We start from the raw sequence: 26,813 nt of genomic DNA on the forward strand, positions 1-26,813 counted from the left end.
CACAATTTTTGAATATATTAACTGTCTTGAGGAAAATCGTGCCCTTAAAGAGGACAAACAAAGCTTGTGTAAAATTACAGAATTGGGTATTGACAATGATAGACCCAACACTTCCTTCCACATCTTCCCCGGGATCGCATTCTGAAAATTTGCCGACTAAACACATATCAAGATCATATAGAATAATCGCCTCTATCTTCTGAAGATAGAATCGCAAGATTGGTAAAGTTGAGCATTTGCACACCTTAAAAAAGAAACATTTAGTGAACGAAACTTGACATTGAAATTATCTTTCCACACGTGTACTGATGCCCTATATGACAGACTGTATCCCAGATATCTTAGAGAGGAAACCCTATCAATTTTCTCAGAGCCCAATGTCCAAAACAGAGTCTTTGGCTTCTGCCAAATGGAAAAGATAACCACCTTTGATTTAGTTCCATTCGGGATCAAGTTATTAGCTAATGCATATTGGGCAAATATATTCAGTTTATGTTGGATGCCCATAGCTGTTCTGTCAAAAAGAATAAATACGTCAGAAGAGGTTAGCCAATCTAAACGTAGATTGCCCAGCCTAGCCGATGATATGGACAGTAAGGAGTCTACATCGCTAACAAAGATAAAATAACGTAGGCGCAAGATTGCACCCCTGTTTTAGGCCCACATGCGAGTCAATGGGACTAGAGAGAGACGCTTCCAGTGTTAAACGTATCCTCATAGTGGTGTTAGCGTGTAATATACCAAGTAACTGCACCAATTTGGGGGGGGGGGGGGGTAATACAGTTGCATTCAATGAAGTCTGATACATTTCCTGAACCCGACTTGATATCTCGAGAGAGCTTTAGCCTGTTTTATAGCAAGACTTGAATCACTCTATAGTAGCATAGCAAAAATGTTGCTAATGCCATCAATTAACGCTATGGGCCTATAGTTGATCGGGTTTTTTGAAAATAGGTATCACAATCTTAACCCCTGGCCTGGGAACTCTGGGCCTCTGGCCCTCGCCACAGTATTCCTGCAAGGCCCCCAAGGGCCCAATCATGCCCCTCTCGGCTGTCCTGGAGCCAGTTCTGGCGCCTTTGGCGCCAGGCTCATATGGCAGGTGGAGTTTCCATTGGGGAATGGACCAACATGGCTGCCCCCACAAGGACCGACGTGGAACTGCATCATGCAGTCCAGCATCCAGGGCGTGGTCCGCCCTGGAGGCACCTGGGATACCTGCTGGCTATATAAGCCATGCCCAAGCTGAGGCATGTGCTTTGCGTTGTACTGCACTTGCAGCGTGACGTTCACCAAGACCTGCTCGCAGCATCCTTGGCCTGTATCTTCAGGGAGAAGAAGAACACCGTTATTCCTCCTTAGCTGTTCTGCATCCAGTTCCTCGACCACTCCGGAAGCTTCCCTGGAATTAGTCTTCTTCCGCTAGCAACATCCTAGAGAGGAGAGACAAGAAGAGGATAATTAGTAAGCGTTCGCCTCCAGACTCTGCTTACTTACCGAAGCTCTCCTGGAAATTCACCGCCGCTCGGACATCTTCCATTCTATGCTCCGCTTCCATCTGGCCGCATTTCTTCCTGGAACTTCTCGGCGACCTGCAAGGAAGGATAGCACAGGTTAGCCTTATTCAAAGACGCTCAAAGCGCCGCGCCTGCGTATTCTCTTACCTTCTCGAGCACTGCCCTCTCCATCAGCTCGACGTCTCCATCACCCCTTCTGCATCAACGAGAGAAGGAGACGGTCAACAGGGTAACAACAATTGCGGACACCCATTCTTTAAAACTAAAGACTTACCTTAAGAGTGGAGTTGCAGCCGGCCTGGACTCCCGGGCCCATGCCAGTGAAGTAACTCGGCGGAACGGTGCCCAGCCACGACGCGCCCCTGCACCTGATGGCAGGACGGAGAGCGCACCTTATCGGAATTCAAGGTGAAAGAGGCTCCAAGGGGGTCGCAAGGGGAGCACTTGGGAGGCGGGCCCCGAGAGAAGGTGATTGTGGCTAAAACTGAACTCCTGTCTTCCAGAATAAGCCCACGGCAGCGCACGTCCCCGGGAGAGGTGAATCCGTCCCAGAAGCGCTCCGGACCAGTTGGTGGCGTCCATGTGGATACAAGGTGAGCGTTACAATAGGAATAATAATCGATTGGCTCCAAGTGGGAGGGATAACATGGCTCCTAAAAATTTCATCAAATAGCGGTTTCAATAGGGATCCCGTAGAATGGAAGAATGTTTCAAGACAAAGGGAGGGATACTATTGGAACTAGGAGCCCTGGAAGGTTTACATTGGTTAATTGCCCCAGCAATATCCTCCTCAGTCCAAAGGCACCGACCCATAATTACATCGCCCTTAGTGAGGTCCTTCAAGTGACTGAAAGGCTTCAAAAGGGAATTCTTCTGTTCGTAGAATTTTACCCATTCTTGAGCACAAATGAGAGAATGCTTATTAGATCGCTTCGACCCCAAAGTACGATTCCCAGATGCCCAAAATTCTCCTTCTCCGTCATGACAGACTGTGCATCATATACTGATTATCCCTCACATATGCCTCCTTCCTCAAAGATTTAACCAAATTCATGTGCTTTTGACCAGCCTTTTCCTTGGCATTGAGATACTCCAGAGGATCCAGCCCCTGCTTCAATAATTGAGCCAATTTCTTACGCTTTCGCTTTTTAGAGACCGAAATTCTGGGATCAAAGTAATGTGTCAGTGATTTCAAATTTGCAAGGGGTTTAGAGTGCACAATCTTATTTAGGCAAACCATAATATGATAACATTTTTCTGCCCGTCTGCAGGGACACACATCAACATGATCCTGCAACCCCGAGTCTAGACACATGTCCTTCACGAGATATGTAAACCCAACCATCAATCAATAGTTCCATTTTAATGTAAGCACCCCCCCGGTCTAAAGTAAGACAGGATAGGGAGGGCAGGTCTCAGCTCATAAGGACAAGATGTAAAGACCAATGGAAAATTGAAATAGAAGATGGTCCCCCAAACCAGGATCGTGACGTGGCAAATGGCCACATTTGACTCAAGAGGGAAGAAATGTAAAAATAATTGATCCTAGAGACAGACTTCCCCCTATGCTACGTATAGGGTAGTGTGTCTGCCTGGATCGTTCCCCTCGAGGTAATTCATTTCCCACTGCCCTGAGAAAGAATCCCAAGACATCCCTCTACTAATATCACACTGTGTGGAGTGAGGAATTGACTTGGAGGTATTCCAAACCAACCCCTCCGCACAATAAGTATTTAAGTCACCACCCCAGAATGATGTGGTTCTCATCCCTTGGCAAACCAATTCCCAAAATGTTCCCGCAAACATAAATACGTTTTTAAAGCTGCGGTTTTATTTCTAAGTTTTCCGGGCTCCTCCAGCCCCAGTGTTTATTTTTATTAAAAAAATAATAGCACTTACCGAGATGCAGCTGCAACTTTTCTGCCTGTAGTCTCCGGTCCCCGTCCTCCGCGTACAGCAGCAATGAAGGAAAAGCCACCCAGTGGTAGCTTTTGTTTACTACAGCTGGCTGGCTTTTCCTTCATTAGTGCCACAAAAGCCAAAGCGAGCACAGCGGCGGGCATCCATTTCACAAAATGGATGCCCCCATGTGCCTCTCTGAGCTTGAATTGCTCAAAATTTTACATAGGGACTTAACAAAAAAAAGCCAAATGTTTTTTATCTATTTTTGAAATAATAATTTGTGGGTGAACCATTCCTTTAAGAGTGCACCTGAAAGCCCTTTTCCTTTCCCACTTCCACTTCTCAAATCGTACTGGGAAGTCGGTATAAGTAATCTATATAGCCGAGCGGAAAGGGTACGTCGTTGTTGGCAAACGTGGCGGATGAGCCAATGAGAACAGACCCTCACGGGGCGTCTATGTAAAGATTCCGATATATTCGCTGTAGCACTACGGCACTAGATCCATCACAAACCCCCTCTGTGATTAGGTAATCGTAACGTCTTACCACTACCATCCTTCAGCTTCCAGATAAACTCCCGTACCCCGGAGAGATGTTGTAAAGGCAGGAAAAGCCTCAGTGCCACGGCGGAGCAGGTCGCAAAAGGCAAACTCTGCAACCAGCCACAGCAACCCTGCTAATCACCTGCCCAACACCGCCTAACCCTTTTGTCCACTTGGCCGAAGTTATTTTGTTGGGGGTGCCGGTCCCAGGGGTATACCAGAGGTCGGGGGCGAGAGGCAAGTTGATCACTCACCACCTCTTGGCTGCAAGGATCACAATCCCCAGGGCTTGGAAGGCCCTGGGAGGCCCGCTGTTTCCTCAGTGGTGGGCAAAAATCGGGGACATTCTAGTGGCAGAGAGGGTCACGGCAGCTAAGGAGGGGGTGCTACACCAGTACACAGACATTTGGACCTCGATCTTGGACTAGGACCTGGACTTTCCCGCACAAGTGTACAAGCCACACCTAGTGGCGCAGTTCCTGCAGAGCTGTTCAAGACTGCAGGGATTGCCCGGCTCTGGTGGTGCTGGGAGGGAAAGGGGATGAACAGTAAGGGGAGGCAGGGGTGGAATTGCTGGGATGCGTTATGGTTCGTTTTAGGTCTATCTAGTGCCCCAATGTCAGTAAATTGTTATGAGAATGCAACCGATCGTCAATAAAGTTGGTAAAAAAAAATTATATATACATATATTTTGGTACCCACGGTGAACCCATCAACCTGCACTCAAATTGTGGAATAAGCCGGTGCAAGCTGTATTTTCACTAAATGTGCATCCAGTTTTACCATATTAGTATCTCAATGTAACAGTAGGCTAGTCACTGAGATATAGTCTTATTCCAAGCTATTCTGTTCATGGCAATCGATTTGTCTGTGGAGGAACACAAGGCAGTCTAAAACCAGTGGGCAAATAAGGACTTGAGCCCAGCCCTGCAACATCTGTTGCAGTTTAAAATGACCTAGGCTAGATTTCTTCCCTAGATGGCCGCAGTACACATCCAGTTAGTTGATTTGTAGGGCAAGCGTGATTGACTGAATGCCAAAATATTTGTGCTTCTGCCTGGTGTGTGCCTGGAGGGCTAGCTTATGTGCACATCTAGGGGAGAGCCTGTGCATCTTAATTGAAATGCTGGAAGATTTCCCATGCCAGAGCAGTGGATTTCCTAGGACCAGGTCTGGCTAAACCTGCTGGGACCTGAGTTTTGTCCTTGCTCTGGTTTCTTCTGTTAGCTGCTGGAAGTCCTTCCTGGGCTGTTCCTCATTGTCCTCCCAGTCCCCTTTGCATGCAAACCTGCCTGTCCCAGGCAGGGACCATTCCTGGTTTGCTGAAGTGCTGCTTTGGCATGTACTCCTCTAGGATTAATAGCCTTAAATGTGGGAAGACTCTGCTGGCAAGAAGAGTGGTCGGTCACCACTACCCTGCACAAGCTCAGTCTTGGCTCGTCCTGCATCACCCCACCCTTATTCCTGTACTTGGACTGTTCTTTGTTGGCTGGCTATCCTGTTCTGCCTCCCAAGATGCCAGAATCTCCTTGTTTAGGTTCCTACCACATCCGGTTGTTGCAGGATCGTCGTTTATTCTTTCTCATCATTAGAGTCGTCGCTGGTGAAGGATCCAAGGCATTGTGTATCGGATTCTGTCTCCAGCCCTGTGGAAGAAGCCATGTACTTACCTGGTTCTCCAGCTTTTTCTGAACCAAATCCTGTGCGACTGGCACAGTGAGTACATACCCCCAAGCTCTTAGGGTTCCGAGCTGTTTAGAATCCTCTTCAAGGGTGCTGGAGTAGTGGGGTTTGCAGCTCCTCTCCCCTTTTAATACAGACCATCATTGACCAACATAAGCCAAAATCCTGCTTTGTTAGAGTCAACCAGAGAAGGAAGGGTACTCTAACCTGCGACTGGAGCTCCTAAGGATATTCTCTTGCGTCCCCTGGGGTTGGTTGCTTCTATATTCACACCTGTCAGTTAGAAAAACGACTTATCCAACTAGCCTATAACCGAGACTCTTCCATTTAGATAGTTCCCTCCAGGAATAGATAGGATCAATCACAAACATGAAAACTCTATAAATACGTATCTAACAGGTACTAACCAGGATTTTTTAGAAGCTTTCGAGCCCACTTTTTTTTAATAGAAAGTCAAGGATGACCAGGAAAACAATTTCATATGTGCATCAAATATTTCATTTCAAAAAGTAGCAATTGGATCCATGATTCTTTTAAGTCCATAGCTCAAGGCATTTCAGGGCAATTACCCTTCACCAAGAGCACAATTGTAAGAATCTTAATTAAAAAGGATCTTGTAATCTTCAATGTGTTTGTGTACATCTTGTACTTCTACAAAAAAGAAATAATTATGCAGAAGCTGAGTTCATTGTAGAAGATGGTATCTACAACGAGAATGATATTCTAATTGTTGTCAAAGTTCTACAATCTGGATTGATCTAGATTTTATTGGTAAAATTAGACTGGGCTGTGTGCTACTAAAAGTCCTGGTCGGCCAATATTGCAAATTCAGTGATTTTGCCGAAGATGCAATCAAGCAGATCTTCAGGTTGTAGGAGCGGTTTCTTAAGTCCTGGTCAGGCAATACTGTCAAAATAGATCATTGTCACACTGCAGTGGAAAAGCATTTGACACAAGATCACTTATATGTATGTGATGGCATTCAAAATTCTCTGCCGAATATACTTTGTTTATTTAGCTTAATGTGATATCGTTTGTTTTTACACACAAATTACATCAAACCATATCAATTCTGCTCATCATATCTTACAACCAATTCATATATACAGATTCATTGCATTTCGTCTAAGAAAGTAAAATAACCTTAAAAGATCTGAATTAGACATATCTGAATTCTGTCTACAGATACAATAAAACATTAGATCGATAATTCCAGTCATTCCAAAGCCGTTCTGAACCCTTTAGGCTCCAATTAATCCATGGATTTAATATTCTTAGTTACAGTGTCTCCCCTTGATCTTAAAAACATTTCAGGAACACACTACATGATCAATAGATTCATCATGCCATAATCAATTAATTTGGTAATGTCATTTTACAGTGTAGGTTTCAATCCTGTATTCATACGCTCCTCTGCTAGGGTCCACACCCCAAGCAGTGACAATTGCAGGCTACCATTGAGTGTATTAATACATTGGTACCAGAACATGGAATTTTAATATAGTCTAAATGGACAAATTGGCTCGAATGAGTCATATGACATGCATTACTTACCGTAAAATCATTTCTGATGATTGTATCTGCTTAGATTCACATGCTGTGCATATGGTCCGACATCCAGTGGTAACCGCGGACTACTGCATCTTGTCTTTCGGGGACCGAAAGGGGACGTCGGCATAGGCGTGTCTGAAACACTATCCCTATCGTGACGTGTGTAGTACCCAAAATCCCTCATGCGCAGAGGTCCCTCCGATTGTATTTTTTCTGCCATGAGGGAGCCCAAGGCTATAGTGAGTGAGTACATGAAGAGAGAAAGTAGTAAGAAGTCTATGTTCCATCCACCCCGAGCGGGGAGGCAGGGAGGGTGCATGTGAATCTAAGCAGATACAATCACAATTTACAGTAAGTAATGCATGTCTTCTGATGCTTGTTAATCTGCTTAGTATCACATGCTGTTCATAGACTAGCGAGCAGTACCCGGAGTTGGAGGCGAGTTGTGAGAAGGAACAGTAGAAAAAAATATGTCTTAGTACTGCTTGTCCCACCTGAGAATCAAACCTAGAATGAGTGTCTAGGCAACAGTGTTTTGTAAAGGTGTGTGCAGAACTCCAGGTTGCCGCTTTGCAAATGGACTCTAGGGGAACATTTGCAATGAATGCTATGGATGCCCCAGTGCCTCGAGTAGAATGTGCTCTAGGCTTGAAGGGCAGTTCTCTCTTTGCAAGAGTGTAACATGCATTTGACAAACCACCTTGATATTGCTGATTTAGAGACAGGGTCCCCTTCTCTACCAGCTGCCACTGAAACAAAGAATTGTTTAGTTTTCCTCAGTGGTTTAGTTCTATCCATGTAGAACATGACTGCCCTGCGCTCATCTAGTGTGTGCAGGCTTCTTTCAGCCATGTTAGTAGGTCTCTGGAAGAACGTGGGTAGTTCGATTGACTGGTTCATATGGAACTTCGAAATAAATTTCGGCGCAAATCTGGGATGTGTGCGCAGAACTACCTTATCTTTGTGGACTGTCACAAAGGGGTCCAAAACCGAGAGGGCCTGTAGTTTGCCAACTCTTCTGATAGAAGTGATAGCTACCAGAAAGGCTGTCTTGTAGGTCAGGTCTTTCAGACTAGCTTTATGCATAGGCTCAAAAGGGGGGTCCCATGAGCCTAGTAAAAACCACATTTAGTAAAAACCACATTTAGATCCCACCCAGGGGCTGGGTGAGTGATGGGGGGATACATTCTTTTAACCCCTTCATTAAGGCTTTAATCACAGGTATTTTCCACCATGACACCTTCTGCTGTGACGTGGTGTAGGCTGACAACGCCGCTAGGTGAACCTTTAAGGAATTGAAGACTAACCCAGAGTCCAACAGATGGGTTAGATACAACACAATGTGTGAAGGTGAGCAATCGGTGGGATTGACGCCTTTGGAACTGCACCAGATGACAAAACGTTTCCATTTGCTGGCATAGCAATAACGTGTGTTAGGCTTTCTTGCCTCCCTCAGTATGTCCATGCATCTTTGAGGGAGTTGCAGATGTCCAAACTCTAAGACCTCAGGAGCCAGGCTGCTAAATTCAGAGTTTGTGAGCATGGGTGCAGAGTCCCCCCCCTGTCCTGAGACAACATGTTGTACGGGCAGGGCAGCTTGACTGGTGGGGAGAGGGACATTTCCATCAGGTGCGCGAACCAAGGTTGGCGGGCCCACATGGCAGCCACCAGAATCATGGTGACTGGTTCCTGCTGCATCTTGTGTAGTATCTTGTTCAGAAGGGGAGTCGGGAGGGAAAAGCGTAGACAAATTTCCCCGACCAAGTTATCTAGCGACCGTTCCCCTTGGATCGGTTCTGGGGGTACCTGGAGGCATAATCTTGGCATTGGGCGTTCTCCTGAGTAGTGAACAAGTCGATCTCTAGAAACCCCCATTCTGCGAAGACGTTGGATACAATGTCTTTGTGCAGTCGCCATTCGTCTGCCAGCAGATTGAGTTCCCCTGGAACATGTTGGGATATCAGGAACATCTTGTGTTTGAGAGCCCATATCCAGATGTTTTGGGACAGCTTGGATAGCCCTGGAGAGTGAGTGCCCTCCTATTTGTTCAGGTAATACATTACTGTTATGCTGTCGGTTAGGACCAGCACTGTCTTCCTTTGCAGTTGCTCCTGAAAGGCTTTCAATGCTTTGAACACTGCTAGTAGCTCCAGTAGGTTTATATGGTTGGATGCTACCTGAGGGGACCACACTCCGTGCGCTGTCTGTTGAAGCAGGTGAGCCCCCCACCCCGTGAGAGATGCGTCTGTCGTGAGAGTGGCTTCCACTGCAAGGGTGGTGAAGGTTTTCCCCTTCAAGAGGTTCTCCCTCGACTACCACTGCAAAGAGAGAACGAGGGCTGGCGAGACAATTACCAAATTTTCCCACTGTCCGCTGGCCTGACACCACTGGCTGTTGAGCCACTCTTGCATGGGACACATGCGCAGCCGCGCGTGAGGAGCCAAGTATATGCAGGACGCCATCCTCCCTAGCAAATGCATAGCTTTGCGTACCGTCACCTCTTGACTGGCTACATACTGAGGAACCTGAGAGAGCATGTTCTGAACCCTCTCGCTGGAAGGGAGGACTAGACCGTCTTCCGTACAAATTAGAGCCCCCAGGAACTGTTTTACTTGGCTGGGGACTAAGCTGGATTTCTTTTCGTTGATAGAAAATCCCAGGCTGAACAGTAGGTCTACTGTTTTTTGGGTGTTTGAAAAACAAACGTCGAACGAGTCCCCCGTGATGAGCCAATCGTCGAGGTAAGGGTAAACTGGACCTGAAAGTCTGCGCAGGTGTGCTGCCACTGCTAGGACCTTGGTAAACACCCTTGGCGCTGAGGCTATGCCGAAGGGGAGTACCTTGAACTGGTAGTGTTTGTCCTGAATCACGAACCTTAGGAATTTTCTGTGCGCTGGCAGCATTGAAATATGAAAGTATGTATCTTTCATATCTAATGTCATGAAGTCCCCCTGTTTTAGCAATGGACTTGTTCGCTGGGCGCAGGTCTAGAACAGGACGCATGGTGAGATCCTTTTTGGGTACAAGGAAGTACACTGAATAGATACCCTCGTTTACCTGAAGAATCGGGACGGCTTCTATGGCGTCCTTTCCCAGCAGCACTTCCACCTCTTGGATCAGGATCTGCAGGTGTTCCGGTGAAAGGCGTCGATGTTTCGGCGGTCTGAACTGGGGAGGTTGGGCGAATTCCACGCAGTAACCGTGGGCGACCGTCTTTAAGACCCACTCGTCTGAAGTTATCCCCTCCCATGCCTTGAGGAAAGATGTTAATCGCCCCCCGACCGGGGAGACATGGGAAGGGACCTGGACTTGGTGGTCATTTCTGACCCGACGTTGACGCTCCTCTGGAATTGGAGCCTCTGCCTCTATTCTTTCCACGCTTCTGGCCCCTCTGGGGGTAGTAAGTGGGGTTTGCAGCAGGTTGACTTGAGTTGAGTTGAAGTTGCCCGTGCCGAAATTGTTTGGAGCGGCGCGGTCTTGTCCTCGAAAGGACCGCCGAGAATTACTGCCCCTCTGTGAAGAGTGTTTTCGGGAAATTTGGTGCAGCGACTTAATAGTCTCATGCTCCTTCTTGGCCGCCTCCAACGCATCGTCTACCGCCTTCCCGAAGAGGTTGGCCTCTTCGATGGGTTTGTTGTTAATGGATGCCTGGGTCTCAGGCCTGAAGCCCGACGTGCGCAGACCCGCGTGCCTCTTTAGGAGAGTACCCTGTGCGAGAGACCTGCCTGCTGTCTCTGCGGTGTCCAGGGTATTCTTTACAACATTCTGATTGGCAAGTTTGCCCTCCGAGACAATGACGAAAAGCTTGGCTCTGGTTGGTTCCGGAACCTCCTGAAGGCCTTCCTGGAGTAGGTTCCATTGGGTGTCGACGTAGCTTGCCAGTAACATCATGTTATTGGCAATCCGGACGGTATAGGCCGCCGCCGATGTAACCCGTTTGCCTAAAGCATACAACCTTTTGGACTCCTTGTCCGGGGGTGACTCTCCCGTGGCAAGGGGAACCCCTGCTCTCTTGCGAGTGTTGGTCACCACCAGCGAGTCTGGGATTGCGTCTCCTTTGATATAAAGCAGGTCGGTGGGGGAGGGCCGGGAAAAGTTTTGACCCTTGGGTTCACCGCCCTAGTCTGAGCGGGTGTGAGTAAGGAAGGGGCCAGCCGTCTCTTTAAAGAGCTCAAGAGAGGGATAGACTGGCTTGCCGGAGGCTTTTCATTAATAATGTCCTCCGCGAAATCTTGTTCGGGCAAGGCTTCAAGCGTGGCAATTTTAAAGAATTCCGCTGCTTTTTTCAACATGTTGTTGAAAGCCATTTGATCATCCACTGGGGAAGCTTGTCGAATCGGGGTGGATGAGGGAGAGTCGAGACAAACGATATCAGAATTGTGATCGTCCTGCTGGGTGTCGTCCCAGTTGTCCTTGATCTTCCCATAGTTGTCCAGAAAAGAAGCCTCCTCTTCTGTATAGATGTCTCTATATGTGTCCATCTGGACATCTTCTTGATAGTCAACTTGGTGTTGGACATCTAGGTGTTGGGCATCTTGTGTTTGAGGGTTAGGGTCTACCCGAGCTTTTTTCGGTGGAGGTTGATCAGAAGCCCTGAATAACTGCTCCAGACGATCCATACACCCTTCGAATTGCTCTGTGGTTCACTTGGATGACCCAAATGGACCTAGCTGAGTAGGAACCGAGCATTCGGGATCGTCTTCCAAATCCGTGGAAAACTTTTCGGCGGATTGGCCCATAACTGTGGGCGGAACCGGTAATAGGCCCACCGCTGTAGCAATCCTATTGATGCTCTTACGGATAGTCCCTGAATCTTCAGGAGACAACGCCTCCGATGATGTGTCGGCAGTGAAAATGTCTTCCGCGGCTCCAGTAGGGCCAGCGGATGGCTTCTCGGGTAGAGGCCTACTTGTAGTTTTCAGGCCTGTACGGGCCTTGGAAACCGTCGAAGTTTCTTGTTCAGAAACTTTGGCATGTGTAGGTTGGGGACTAGCGCCCTTGTTATGTTTGTTATGCCCAGTTGTCATGCGCTGCTGCGGATGCGGGAAAGGCTTCGGATCAGATCGATCCGATGGTGCTTTCGCCTTCTTCGGCGAAGTCGTCGAGGAAGGCGCTTGGGTGGTTGCTTTGTGAGGTGCGATTGTACCCCCCTGTGACCGGGTGTGGTCCCTGTAGCAAGACCGGAGTCGAGCCTGGAAGGGTCGGGGACGGGCGTGGCGGCTCTAGAATAGTCCGCCTCAAGGTCTAGAACGTCCGCGTTGGACGTTTGGTCATCCGATGTACCACCGTCACTATCGGCTGGTGTCGCGGCAGGGGAGGGAGGCTCCAGGTGTGACATTCCGTATGCGGCCCACCGCTTCAACTGGCGCTCCTTAAGGGTTTTAGGTTTAAGGAGTTTACACGCCGAACACAGCTTTTCGTCGTGCTCTAGGGAGAGACAAGCGTTACACGACGTGTGCTCGTCTTTCCACGGATATCTGACCCTACACACAGGGCAGAATCTAAATGGAGTCCTTTCCATAGCATAAGGGAAGGGTGACCAGACCAAAAAGGAAAGCAGTGGAAAAGGGGAAAGACATCATAGCAGTATGGCAAACCCCGAGCCCACTCTCCCTACTGTGTAGGCCGGCCAGAAGGCCCGACCACGTGGAAGTCCGAACGCCGGATCCTAGGCGCCGGAACCCACAGCCGTAGACGATTCCCCCGTAGTCTTCGTCAAAGATGTTCTTGATGGGCAAAGTGACTTAACGGGGATTAAACCGACAATTCAGTAAGAAACAATGTCTCATGAAGAGCTCTGCTATAGGGCGACCAGTTATCTGGGTGGAAAAAAACAATCTGAGGGACCTCGGCACGTGAGGGATTTTGGTTACTACACACGTCACGATAGAGATAGTGTTTCAGACACACCTATGCCGACGTCCCCTTTCGGTCCCCAAAAGACAAGACTCTGCGGTTACCACTGGATGTCGGACCATATGCACAGCATGTAATTCTAAGCAGATTAACAAGCATCAGAAATGCTGTTCCCATTAGAAGTCATTGGGTTAGTGTATGTTTTGCAGTCTGCGGCACAATACAATTCTTGCATATTCTACAGCCTCGTTCTAGTCTGGGTAGTTGTCTTTCGCAACCAATTACTGCCAAGACTGGTAAGTGATTAATACAAAGCAATAGCATGAATCGTCTGAGCCTATTCGATGGACATAATATATGAGATATTTTTGGGCATGTTTAAAAGTATATAATATATAAATATATATAGCATATATATCATGTATTAAGTTGTTCAATTGTGCAGCGCTTTGGTGTAAAGCGCTATATAAACCAATAAATACAAATACAAATACACTTTCTGTTCAGAAGTTCTGTGTTGTGAACAAATTTGAAGAAATGTTGTCCCTTATTCACAATAAATAAGGCCATTCCACATATAAGTGTTTAAAAGTAGCGATTTCTTGAAATGGATGGCCACTTATTTCTAGCACCAATAATTTCTCTAGTTGGCAAACAATTGAAACTCAGTCTCATAAAGTAGCCTCAATACAAAAAAGGTAGCCGGCGCCCCTCTCTAGATAGAACATGGCATGATACCCCATACACGTGTTTCAGCCTTTTCGGGCCTCATCAGTGAGCTGGAGCTGTGCCTCCAAGTACAGGGAGCAAGGGGTCCACGTCTGGGTTCCCCCAGGTAACTTAGGGTGACCAACCCCAAGTTCCTTGCCAAAATACAAAAAAGGTAGCAGAGGCCCCTCTCTAGATACAACATGGCATGATAGCCTGTTGTGTGGTTTTTTTTCCCCACTTTGAGAGTCCACAGCTATCGCCTTTTGCTCACTGTACTTTTCACAAAGGAGGAATATCCATTTGCAAAGCAGTCTTTGTCCCAACCACAAGGGCAGTCCAGCACCGAAATGCCAGGCAAACCTCCTTTGAACAAGAGTACCCTAAGTAAGCTGGGGGAACCTGTAACGCTCACCTGGTTCCCCCGGAGGCGCGGGTCTTGATCTGGCGAGGATACTGTCTTCAGTGTTAGGCGCAGGGTTCGTTTTGCTCCCGGACTGGGCCCCCTTCCCACCGACAGTTTAAGCTGAAGAGAGAGATGTCTGCAAGAGTAAACCAAGGTATTAGTGTTTGGAAGGTTCGGAAAGTTCCTAGCCCCTCTCGCCCTTTCTTTCCCCGTGGAACTGGGTTGATATTGCGCTTACCTTATATAGTTAAATGCCAGGCTCTCCATCCTGCGTCTTATGCAGGGGCGCTGGATCCAGTTGCTTCACTGGATGCGAGCTCTGCCTCTTGATAGCAGAGGATTTGCTGAGAGCGAAGACGCCGTTAATGCACGAGCGTGCCTTGTAAGTATTAAAGTTCCTTTTGCCTTGCTTTCTTCTCTTTCAAAAGTCTTAAGTCTGTAAAGTCTATGTCTTTCCCTTTTCAGAGGCTGTGACGATGAAGATTATCCTTCTAATGGCACGTAAGTAGAAAGACTGCACTAGCGCTGGAGAATGCTCCGTAATGTCCCTTTTGTCTTTGCAGGTGCTGAGGTGCAGCGCAAACAGATTGAAAGCGAGCGTAACACAGGTAAGCAGAACTTGTAGTTGAATATTACTAACCGATGTTCTCTCTCTTTGCAGATGTCGGATGCCGGAAGAGAAAGGCAGAAAAAGGCGCCTTGGATGCTGCCGTTGGATTAGGTAAGTAGATTCACTGCCTTTACTTTAACCTAACCTGTGCCTTTGTTTTGCAGGAGCTGCAGGAGACTGAAGAAGACTGCAGATTGGATTCCAGCAGGTTATTTCGTGTTCACAGGATCTGGAGCTGGAGATTTCCTGGAGCTGACACGGTGAGCGTCCTGCTGCAGATGCAGAATAACGCGAAGCACGTGAAACCAATCGGGTGTGGTTTAAATAGCCTTCTGTAGTGCTTAGGCATCTCCTTCCACGGCCCCGCCCAGGTAAGAAAAGAGTTCCAGATTTCAAAAAGAGTTCCTGTGTTCTGCTTCCAGGGAGTGGCTCCTGCTCCACCCAGACAGAAAAAGTAGTTCCAGGCAGAGAAGGATCAGGAGACCAGTTAGCTGGTAAGTAAGCAGCATGGTCTGCTACAGGTAGGTCCACCAAGCACTCGTATCCAATATGAGCCCGGCGCTTCCTGTGCCGGGACCAGTCACCATCATGAGCCTGGCGCCACTGGCGCCAGGACAAGGTCCAGAGGGTCCCTATAGGGACTGGCTGGTTCCTGGGATCAGAGTCATGGGCCTGCTTCCAAGGTCGTGGGGCAAGTCCTGACCCCTTGGAAGCAGGGATCGTGACAGAACCCAGACGTGGACCCCTTGCTCACTGTACGCCGAGGCACAGCCGCACCTCACTGATAAGGCCAACAAGCAACAAGACTGAAACATGTGTATGGGGTTGCTGTTGGTACTCTTGTTCAAAGGAGGTTTGCCTCGATTTAGGCACATATGACCGCTCAACAACGGCTGACTAGGTAGATGGTTTTGCGATCAGCGCTGAAAGGTGCTTCAACGCTAGGGGTGCACTGGCTAATATTGGTGTCGAAAGCGCACTAGCTAGTATCCGTGCCGAAGGTGGGCCAGCATTACTCGGCGCCGAGCCCGAAGGCTCTGTCGCTGCTGAATGAGTCATAACGGTGGTCACTTTGGAGTTAGAGTCACTGGGCACCACTAGGACCTGCTGCATCAAGGGATCACCAACGCCTGAAGCTGCCTTTTGCAACCTTTAAACATTTGTTCCTTAAAAGCTTTCCACTCAGCCCTGGTTGTCGGCCCCGGCGACGACTTACCGGGGGGTCATCCAAAGAATTAGACCCATATCGGTGACAAAGGCATCGCCTTTTCTTGTGAGAGGAAGGAGCAACTACAGGATTGTGACCTCTTGGTTTTCTTTCAGTGTCTTTCCTTCTTCTCGGGAGTATGCCCCTCGGACTCGGGTTCTCACGATTGAACGGTCGACCACACCAGAGATTTTGAAGGAGATCGGACCAACGCAAGTTTCGCTACCCGTTCCATGGGGGACTTTGGATTTTATTTTCCTGTAGGAACCACAGCCCTCAGTGTCGTGACCGGCACCGAGACACCACATACAGATGTCGTGCAGGTTTGTAATGGATATCTTGGAGCTGCAGTCCCTGCAGCGTTTGAACCCGGTTGCCTTTGGTGCGGACAAATCTAAGGAGATGACAAATTCATCAAATGTAAACGCTATTGAGAGCAACGTTCCTCGAGCAGCATGCAGAGTGCGCGGAAAAAAGGAACTGAGGTACAGGAGCGTAGTGATGCAGTATATGTACAACGACCGACATCACATCCGGAGCTGAGGCATCAAGGCAAGACGGATCGACGGCCAAGTGGATGTGCACTACACCCCCTGTCAAAATGGATGTCTTTCTGATGAGGAATCTGCGGAAGAAAGGCAATCCATTGAATGTTCTGTTACCTCCTGATTATACCTGGGGGCTACCACACAAAGATCCTTACTAACAGAAGTCAGGCCCCGTGCATTCAATGTTCCTTCTGCTAGTAAAGGTGACAGGACAGATTACACCGATACTAATCATTTTGGTTAGCTAGATGGGAAAAAGATGTTAAACTGGCAGGTCACCTACATATTTAATAAACATAGCAAACTTATTTGCATTTCTCTTGGCATACCAAGGCAATCAAAGGGCCAAACACTAACTTGGAATTGTATAAATGTGATAATGATTTCACTCACACACATGAGAGCACACAGCATGTCGATAGCAGCATGGGTCACTCCGTCGTTGTTCCTCTTCAATGCTTTCACCACTTTCACACCAAGGCGCTCCCGGAATCTCAGAAGAAAAAAATAGCTTTCTATAAATGTCTGCATCAGCAATTGTGAAATCCAAATACTAGCAACATGACTTATTTTATATTTCATAGTGTTTTAATGGACAAGGATCAATAATCAATAGTCAGAACCAGACTAAAAAGTGATTATCCTGAGAGTAACAGCCACCAAGGTGGTGACCATCATGTGCATTCACAACATGAAATACGTCACAGAATAAAATACGTATCCCTTGTGTTCGTGATATTAGATACAAGTGGAATGGCGTTCTTTCAGGTAGGACTGCAAGGCATATTTCCATTACTCCAGTTTTATACCGAAAACCAACATGAATTCAGATTACTTACTTAAGACCTTGGTTCCCTACGAAACAAAGTTCACTATATTGAGGCACAGGCACAAACTACAAAACAGTAAAACCAGCATTGGCAATGCCAACAGTTTGGGCATTTGTGTCGGCACGGGACAGGTACTTGCCTGGCACTAATGTAGTGGTATTTACTGGCCATTAGTGGTAGCAGGAGCAAAATGGTGCGAGTACTTGGGGGAAGCAGTGCCTGGCAATTGCTTAATAATCACAAGCCAAAACTGTCGACATTGCCAATGCTTGTTTTTGACAGGACTCCAGCAAAGGACATGCATAGTGCTTACAAATAGAGTGGCTGAAGGCAGACCTGGTTAACATTTTTATTACACCAGTAATATGTTTACAGCTCCAATTAAGTCATCAACTCTCAGAAGACTGCTTTGAAAAAACACTGGCAGGCAGTTTGAGTGCAAAGTTTGATGGTAAGGCTTGCTAAAAGTGATCTTAAAGAGTTTACACAAGATGGTGTTTTGGTCAGGGAGGGGCAGGAACTGGGTGGGAATGGCCATAGGGATTAGCATGACCATATGCAGTCAATGGATGGGCAAATAACCAAACGTCTACAAGCTTTGTGCCCTTCATATGCCATTTTTACCCATCTGTACACTAATGTAATAGTTTCTGCATAAAGAGCCCAAACTAAAAAAGATTTAAAAAAATGATGTCAATATAAAATTGGCCTCCAATATAGGAGATTCATGTAGCCAACGCATCTATATGCAAGAGTAAGGTGAGAATGTGATGGGCAATAATCAATCACGCAAAAGACTTACCTAAACAAGAATGTTTTTGTAGAGAAAAAGATAAGCACTGCGCCTTCAAATGGTAACGACTCCAGCCGCTTTCCCTTTGCAGATGGGGAGCAGGTGCAAGTGTATGTAGGTCACCTGGTCTAAGCTCACCCAAATTCTTAGCCCCGCCTCTTCCTTTCTGCTGTTAACTCTTCGATCAAGGGCGTCTCTCGCCTGGGTGTCCAAAGTGAAAGGCAGAAGAAGAAAGGGCATGTCCTGTGGAGATGGGGAGCAGGTGCAAATGGATGTAGGTCACCAGGCCTAAGCACCACCCACATTCTTAGCCCTGCCTCTTTTCTGCTTTTAACTCTTTGATCAAGGGCATCTCTCGCCTGGGCGTCTGAAGTGAAGGGCAGACGAAGAAAGGGCAATTCCTGTTTGGATCGGGAGGAACCAGGGCCCGAACCCCTGCTCAGAAAGCAAGTAAGCATGAACCAACATGCGTTTTCTCCCTCTGTCCACACAGGACATCTCCACCATCATCAGGCAACGCCAACTTCAACTGCTCCGGTGCTGTGGTGAGGAAGGTGCTCCGTGGCACAGTAAATTGTGCATTTGTAAAAGTTGCATTATTGCACCGCAGCACGTGTGTGCGTGTTTCTCCCCCTCCCTTTGCCCTGGTTGCTTCCTTGTTTGTTGGCCCTCACCCGTCCTTCCCTTACACCGCTCTCACCTGGGTTGGCAGGCCCTTTAAAACGGCCACCAAAGTCACCCCCTGCTGTAGGAGCCCCCCCTCGGTCAAGGACCAGAGGCTAAGAACAGCTCCAGTGGTGTCTGCCGGTGTCTGCTGTGGTAGCACGTAGCCTGCAGCCATCAACCTGCTGCGACAGATGAGGTAAGTCGAATCTGGGTGTGTTGTATTGTGCTGTGAATACTTAGCCAACAACTTGGCCTTGTGTGCTCCCTCAAATCGTAGGTCCCTGCATCCTGTTCCGTTCACCCCTCCTGCGTTTCCCTTCCTTTCTCTCGCATCTCCACCCTTTCCTCTTCGATCTATTGTGTACTATTCTGACAATGTCTCGTGCTCCACTGTTTTTCTGGAATTACTTTGCATTGCCTGCATTATTCTAGGTTCCTGTTGTGTTCTGTGCATTGTTGACTGTATTGACTTGGTGTTTGCTCTCTAAGGTTCTTGATATTCTGTTGCTATCCACGGTTTGTGGCATCACATTGCAATTGCCTGCATTCTTCACTTCTAGGTTCTCTGCTGTGCTTTTCTTTCTGATGGTTCTGTACTGCATCTGATTGGTAGGCCCGTTCTTGTTTTTTGTTGTGCCCCTCCCCTCCCTTTTGTGTCCCGCTGTGCCTCCTTCCTGTCTGCCCTCCCCTCACCCCCTGCGTGACCTCCCTTGCTCCCTCTCCTGCCTGGGCTCCCCTCTCCCTACCCCACTCTTTCCTTCCTGCACCCCCTATGGTGCTCTCTGTCTCACCTATCTATTCTAACTGCTTTTCTATCCACTATCCTATCCCTCTCACCAAGTCTGGCAGGAAGAAGATCAAAAGGGACATCCTGGTCTCCAACCCAGGCCTCCCTATCGCTTATACCTATACCAGTGCTTCCTCCAGACAGACCATTACCAACATATTCTGTTCCCTCTCCAGGCCTATGGACCCCCGTATGGTCTCTGTTCCCTCTCCTTTTTCCTCTTCTCCCATTAATGGTGGCACCCGGTGGGAGGCCTTTTTGGTCCCCTTCCACTCCATCATTCTCTCTACTTAAATGGCACCGTCTTGATCCAGGGCCCTCAAGCCAACCTCCTCCTCTTTGATAGATGCTTCCCGTGCCTTAACTTTCTTTTCTCTCCTGCTATCCCTTCTTACCCATCTGTGGCTCCTGCCACCTCCCACCTCTGGCACGGTCTTCTACAACTACCCTGCCTTCCTTCCTCCTCTGCCCATCTTCGGGCACCTCTAAAACTTCCGCTGGGGAGAGGGGTGGGAGTGAGGGGGGGGGGGTAGAAACTGCTGGGCGCTGGGGGGTTGCCTGTAACCCGCCCCGGAAGTCCTTCAAATGTGGCAACCTGCTCCACGTCGCTACTCATCACTACTCCCAACTCTCGCTCAGTTGTCAAACACTCCAGACATCTGCCATCTCCTGCTTGATTTGGATGTACTCTATCTCACCGAGACTTGGTTCACGCCCAGCTCTGCCACAAGTTTCGAATCTCCTTCCCGATGAGTACAAGATCCTCTACAAACTCAGAACCAACCATCCTGGTGGGGGTGTAGCCTTGATTTTCCCAGAGTGGATCCCTGCTTCTATCATTCCAATGCAGCACTACTCCTCCACTGAATGCCCGGTCTGCAGGCTTGCAATCTCTCCTGACCTCTCTCTCACCGTGGGCACCATCTTCAAGCTGCCTGGCCAGGTCGCCCTCTTCCTCTCCGAGTGGGCTGACCTCTCCTCCTCGCTCCTTGCCTCTACCTCTCAATTTCTCCACCTCAGAGACTTGAACATCCACTTGGATGCTACCAGCCCTGCTTCAGGACTCTTTCGCAACCTCTGCGATGCGCTTCTCTCTCCATTCTTCCCTCTGGCTCGACTCACTCTGCAGGGCACACCCTGGATGTTCCGATCTCAGACGTCCCCTTCTCCAACCCTTACTCCACTCCTTTCTCTTGGAGTGATCACTTTCTCCTTTCTTCCTACCTCTCTCTTCACTGCAGGTCAAGCTGACTCCAGCACTGCCACCTACCTTCTCAGTCATACGATCCATCAAGCATGCGTCAGTTGAGGCTCCCTCCTCCTTTCCCCTTTTCACCCCCGACTATGTTTCTAGACAAGGTTGATCAATGAAAATGTAATCAAGGCAGGTTCTCCCCTGCTTATCCAGACCAATCTAGGACCACATTGACACCCTTGCTCCAGCATTCGCCAATTATTGCAATCACTCCTTTGCCACTGGAACTTCCCCTCCCCCTTAAGCACTCTTGTGCACCCCCTTCTAAAAAAAAAGACCTCGCCGATCGATCCTCTCCAGCCAACTAACCCCCGATCTCCATCACTCCTTTCCTGGGCAAACTCTTGCAAAAGCTGGCCATCTCCCGGCTTAATCTAAATACTGAATCTGTTGGTTGCCTCCATGACCACAAGTCTGACTTCAGAGCTGACTTCAGAGCTGACAGAAACTGCTCTCCTGAACACCTGTGAATATGTGTTCTCCAATCTTGACTCTAATCTCCCTTCTGTTCTCATTCTCCTTGATCTAGCCTTTGCTTATGACACGGTCACCATGCCATCCTGCTCAATCGTCTCCGGGACAACCTTGGTATTACTGATCAGGCCCTGGCCTGGTTGACCTCCTTTGTCACTGACCCACCCTCTCAGGTCCAACTGGGGTCTTTCCTCACTTCCATCCCTCTACTTGTGGTTTTCCCCAGGGGTCTAACCTCTCTCCCTGGCTCTTCAGTCAATACCTGACACCTCTTGCCCAGTGCATCGCTACATTCTGCTCCAGTTTTCAATGTTATGCGGATGACATTCAGCTCCATTTCAGGCTTCCCTCAGCCACCTCTGCTTCTTCTCTCATACCGGACTGTCTGGCCGCAATTCAGGTATGGTGTGCCGCCAACCATCTCTGCCTTATTGCCAGTAAGACAGATTCGCCTCATTGGAACACCCGCTCCCTCCTTTCCTCGTTCTCTCTGGCCAGCCACTATGGGCCCTCTTCCTGCTCCTTCCTGTGAGGCTAAGAACCTTGGTGTCATCTTCAACTCCACCCTCTCCTCCTTTCCTCACATCTCTGACGTCTCTAAGTAGTCACACTATCAGCTGCACCTCCTCAGAGGTATTCTTCCTTTTCCCACTTTCCCCCAGAAGCTCACTTATCAGAGCTTTGGTCTCTCTAGGCTGGACTATTGCAACAGCCTCTTTCTAAATCTTCCCGTTTCTACTCTTGGACCTTCACAACTTATCCAGAACAGTACTGCGAGACTTGTCCTTCGCCTCAAGCCCAGGGATCGTATCTCTCCAGCTCTGAAATCTCTTCACTGGCTCCCCGTGGCTGCAAGGATCGACTTCAAGACCCCCTGCATTGTCCACAAGGCTTTGTGGGGCCTGGGACCGCTCTACCTCCAACTTTCTCAGTGCAAGGCACACCGGAGGGAGCGCGAATAGTACTGGCATCCCTGCACTACCCCAACCAAGGCCAAATAAGGTTCATACAGAGCATGCTGGACCGTATACAAGCCTGCCAGCTGAGGCGTCTATCATGGGGGAAGGGGGACTTTAACTCCTGGGCAGACGAGAGGCTAGATCGGAAATTCACAAGCGATGGGGATGACCGCGCAGAAGAATCAAGATGGGGACACTTGGGGCGTGCCATGGATGCAAGGGGCTTGCTCGATGTGTGGAGACTAAAGCACCCGGGACAACAAGGCTACACCTCTCCCCCACCCCCCCAGCACTCAACACACACCAGGATAGATTATCTGCTGCTAAACAGGGATCAGGGGGGTAGAGTATTGGACTGTGATATAAGACCGGTGGGATGGAAAGACCACGACATGGTCCGGATGTCACTAGACAGAGGGAATATACAGGGCAGATAATAGTGGCTGGAGGTGCAACAACCATCTCTGGAAGGACTCGGTGTTTGCCGATTAGCAATCAGTAGACATTGTCGAGTATTTGGAAATAAATGACACGGGGGAAACGGATATAAAAATAGTATGGGATGCGGGAAAGGCCACATGGCGAGGTCTTTTAATCAGGGAAGGAGCCTGGAAAAAGAGGGAGAGGAAGTTTGAGAGGATAAGCTCCACCGTGAGATAATGGAGGGGGAGGCGAGAATGCATGCGGAGGGAGGGGATGGTGATGAGAGCTTGGAAAGCATGAAGGAATAGAGAGCAGAGCTAAGAGCTAAAACTGGGCAAAACCCTGTGTAAACTTAAAAACCTCAAACAAAAATATTATGAGAACGGTGACCAGGCAGATGCACTCCTGGCAGCCAGACTCCAGGCTCAGAGGCTTCGCGCATTTCTATGAAGATTTATACAAGTCAGAATACCTGGAAGCAACCGGAGAGACAGAAGCATACCTGGGGAGTATAGACATGGTGCAGATTATGGACGCTGACATAGAGCACTTAAGAGAGCCCAACAACAACAGAGGAAGTCCTGAGCGTGATCACTCCCCTCCCCAGCAGCAAGGCCCCAGGCGAAGATGGCTATACCACAGGGTTTTACAAGAGGTTCTCAGGGTTTCTCCTAGACCACATGGTGAAGGTATACAACAATATACTTGAGACAGACACAGCCCCCCCGCATCCTTAAGCAAGGCACTGAGCTCTGTAATACCCCAGGAAGGGAGAGACCCGGCATGCTGCTCCTCATACCACCCAATCTCTCTGCTAAATGTTGATGAAAAGATCCTCACACACATCATAGCCATCGGCCTGGAGACGAAAATGCCACGTATGGTGCACCCGGACGAGGTTGGATTCATAGCTTGCAGACAGGGCACTGATCGGATAAGAAAAACACAGAATCTCATGGAACACGTATCCGAGTCCCTGGGGATTATGCGTTCGAGCGCCTTGATGCCAAGAAGGCGTTCGACTGGGTATAATGGGTAATATTTTGTTTGCTGTACTGAGGAAGGTGGGCTTTGGTGATAGGATACTGACGGCCATACAGGCAATATACACGAAAAGAGCACAGGTGGTGGTGAATGGGAAAAAGTCCAGGGTCATTCGACTAGAGAGGGGGCACCAGACAAGGCTGCCCACTATCCCCCCCTATTTGCACTAGCGATGGAACCTCTGGGCATAAAGATACACCAAGACAAGCACATATCGGGTATAGAAGTAGGAGGTGTTGAACATAAGCTCAGCATGTACGCGGATGATATACTGCTCCATATCTCAAAGGTGGCCGACTCAGCCTGGAGGGTGCTCCAGACTATAGAAGAGTACGGGAAGGCGTCATGATTCAAGGTAAATGTCGGAAAGTCAACCCTTTTCGCCGTAGGTAGGGTGTTGCAAGGGCACAGCGAAGAGTGGAAAGACCTTGGGATTCCGGTAGCGGAAGGTAGTATAAAATACTTGGGAATACGGATACCCTGGGACCAGGACAAATTATACGAGGCTAATTCTCTCCCCCAAACCCCATACTACGGGCACTGTTTGGAGACCTGGAGCTTGGTCGAGGCTCACCCTCTCACCGGTGGGGAGGCTGAATGCAATAAAAATGACACTGCTCCCTCGCTTACTATACTAAGCACTGCCCATTGAAATGCCGGATTAACATCTCGTGAAATAAAACAGGACTAACAAATTTAAATGGCAAGGGCAAAAGCGAAGGGTCTCATATAAGGTGCTTACGCAGACAAAAGAGGGGTAGGATTACCAAACATGCGTACATACTATAGAGCAGCACAAGTCAGAGCGCTGATCCCTCACCCCAGGCTAGATCACGAAAAAATATGGGTCCAAATTGAAAACTACCGCTCAAGACCGGCTAGTATGGGAAAGTGGCTCTGGGCACCGCTGCACACTGTCCCAGAGATAGTTAGAAGGCATCATATAATGGGCCCTCTATGGCGGAACAAAGGGCTCCCCTTCCTACACCCCGCCGCCCAGACCGTGCAAGATTCCAGGACAGGTTTGACGCAGGCTTGGAGAGAGTAGGCCAGCTGGTGAAGGGAAAGACCTTTGTGGACATAATCACACTAGAAGGAGGCCTAGGAATAGGGCCACTCTCAGTATGCTTAAAGGGGTACTGAGTTCGGCTAGGTAGAAGGAAGCCCTGCAAAAAGAGACCTGACAGATACAGAGAGGGTGTTGAGTGGAACGGTGGCGTCGGGCGGACTGATCTTGAAACTGTATCATGCGCTTTTATTGGCACAAGCAGGAGAAGTCGACACGTACAGGAAAAAGGTGGGAGAAAGACATGGGTAAGGAGCTCGATAGTGACTTTATGAAAAGGATATGAGTAGACTCCCAAAAACTTCAAATAGCCTGCCAGTATAAGCTTCACAGTATTAAATTACTGCATAGATGGCAGTGGGACCCGGTCAGATTGTCTAAAATGTTTGCGGGAATTGACCCTAGATGCTGGAGAAGGTGTGGTCAGAAGGCAGATTACTAGCACATGTGGTGGGGATATGGGGAAATACAGAGATTCTGGAAGGAGGTCCTGGAATGTATAAAGGCCTTAGATGGAGTTGAAATGGAGCTGGACCCCATACTGGTACAGTTTAGAATGGAAAGTGTGGATGGGGAATGGAGACGGCTTACTGATATGGTACACTTTCTGCTGCTGGTTGCGAGGGCATGTGTGGCAGCCGGGTGGAAAAGGGAGACCCTCCCAGGTGAGAGGCAATGGGCCATGAAGGCCAGAGATATCTATGTGATGGTGAATCTGACGGGACAACTCCATGACCGCACCCCAACGAGGGAGCTTGAATTGTCGGGTTCCTAAGCAAATCTAGTCCCTGAAAGGAACTGCTAGTAGGCCAAACCAGGTTCAGGGGGAGACTTCCTCCCAAGAGATGAAATTGTGAAGAGTGCCCTAGTCTGATGAATGCGAATGAGCACCCACCCCCAAGGATAATGAGCGGGTGGAACAAAAACATGTGGACTTCCGGCTCAGACTCCAGTAATGCACTGCAAGGGGTTTATAGATGGTCAATGGAAAACACCACACTGGACCCAAGAGACATTGATTAGCTACCCTAGGGAAGGAGCTGGATGGGGGGTATTTTTTTCTTTTGTGTTAAATTCGTACTAAAAACGGAGTGGCTACAGCGTACAGCATAATGCTTTTATGACTGTTATATGCATATGTTACCACCAACAATAAAAATTGAATTAAAAAAAATGCCATATCACATCTGTCACAATGCGCTGCTTTACTCAAGCCTTTCCACCATGTCACAAATCTCAGTGCTAAACCCATAAAGTACAGAAAATGTACAAGCACCTTATGGATAAAAGCTAGTTTTATTGTACCCTGATCATTCTGTAGGTGCCTGGAAAAACAAAATGCCTATTTCCAGGAGAAGAGCTGTTGATTCTGAAAAGTACTCTACAGTCCAAGATAGTCTCACAGAATTGCAATATGGTCCTCACCTGCATGACCCAAAGAGTGGAGCTGGAGGGGTCAGGTTGGTAATCATTTAGTGGTTAGTCTTTACACTTTATGTATACACAACGATCACCTCCTCTAGTGTCATTTCTCCAACTATCCATTCAAAGGCATTTCCCAAAAATATTTTGCATCGAAAAATCAAAGTACATTTTGGCCCATTCTGTACTTACAAAAATACATATACGGTTGTACATTATAAAAACCCCGACTTAAAACAAATTAATGCTCACTAACACCTACCTTGTTCCAGTTGCATTTCAACTAGTAGTTTGTTCTATTTTGTCACCCTTTTCATTAACACAACTTTGCATTTAATTGGTATTTACCACAAGTACCAATTATAACCGGGGTTCTATACATAACTAGTCTGACATTTTGATAAGGAGTTGTATTTATAATCCCCAACCTTAATGTAAGCACAGAACCTCACAATTCAATTGGATGGATTTTTAGAAACTATTCTATCACAAACAAAAAGATATATGTTTCAAATAGAAGCTTTTTCTCTTCATAGTTGGGAATCAAAGAATATTAGAGAAAGA

At 48.1% G+C, this 26,813-nt stretch overlaps 1 protein-coding gene across 3 annotated transcripts in view; it reads right to left on the reverse strand.

The window, feature by feature from the left end:
• DNAJC13 (DnaJ heat shock protein family (Hsp40) member C13) overlaps positions 1 to 26,813 on the reverse strand; it is a 2,820,731-nt gene that overhangs the window by 2,240,331 nt on the left and 553,587 nt on the right. For all 3 annotated transcript variants that reach the window (XM_069648714.1, XM_069648713.1, XM_069648715.1), the window contains exon 13: positions 16,924 to 17,023. In XM_069648714.1, the coding sequence (XP_069504815.1) occupies positions 16,924 to 17,023 (100 nt within the window). The remainder of the gene's footprint in view (positions 1 to 16,923; positions 17,024 to 26,813) is intronic.

The sequence above is a fragment of the Ambystoma mexicanum genome, chromosome 2q (assembly GCF_040938575.1).
Source record: "Ambystoma mexicanum isolate Mex_15411 chromosome 2q, UKY_AmexF1_1, whole genome shotgun sequence".
NCBI classification, from domain to species: Eukaryota; Metazoa; Chordata; class Amphibia; order Caudata; family Ambystomatidae; genus Ambystoma; species Ambystoma mexicanum.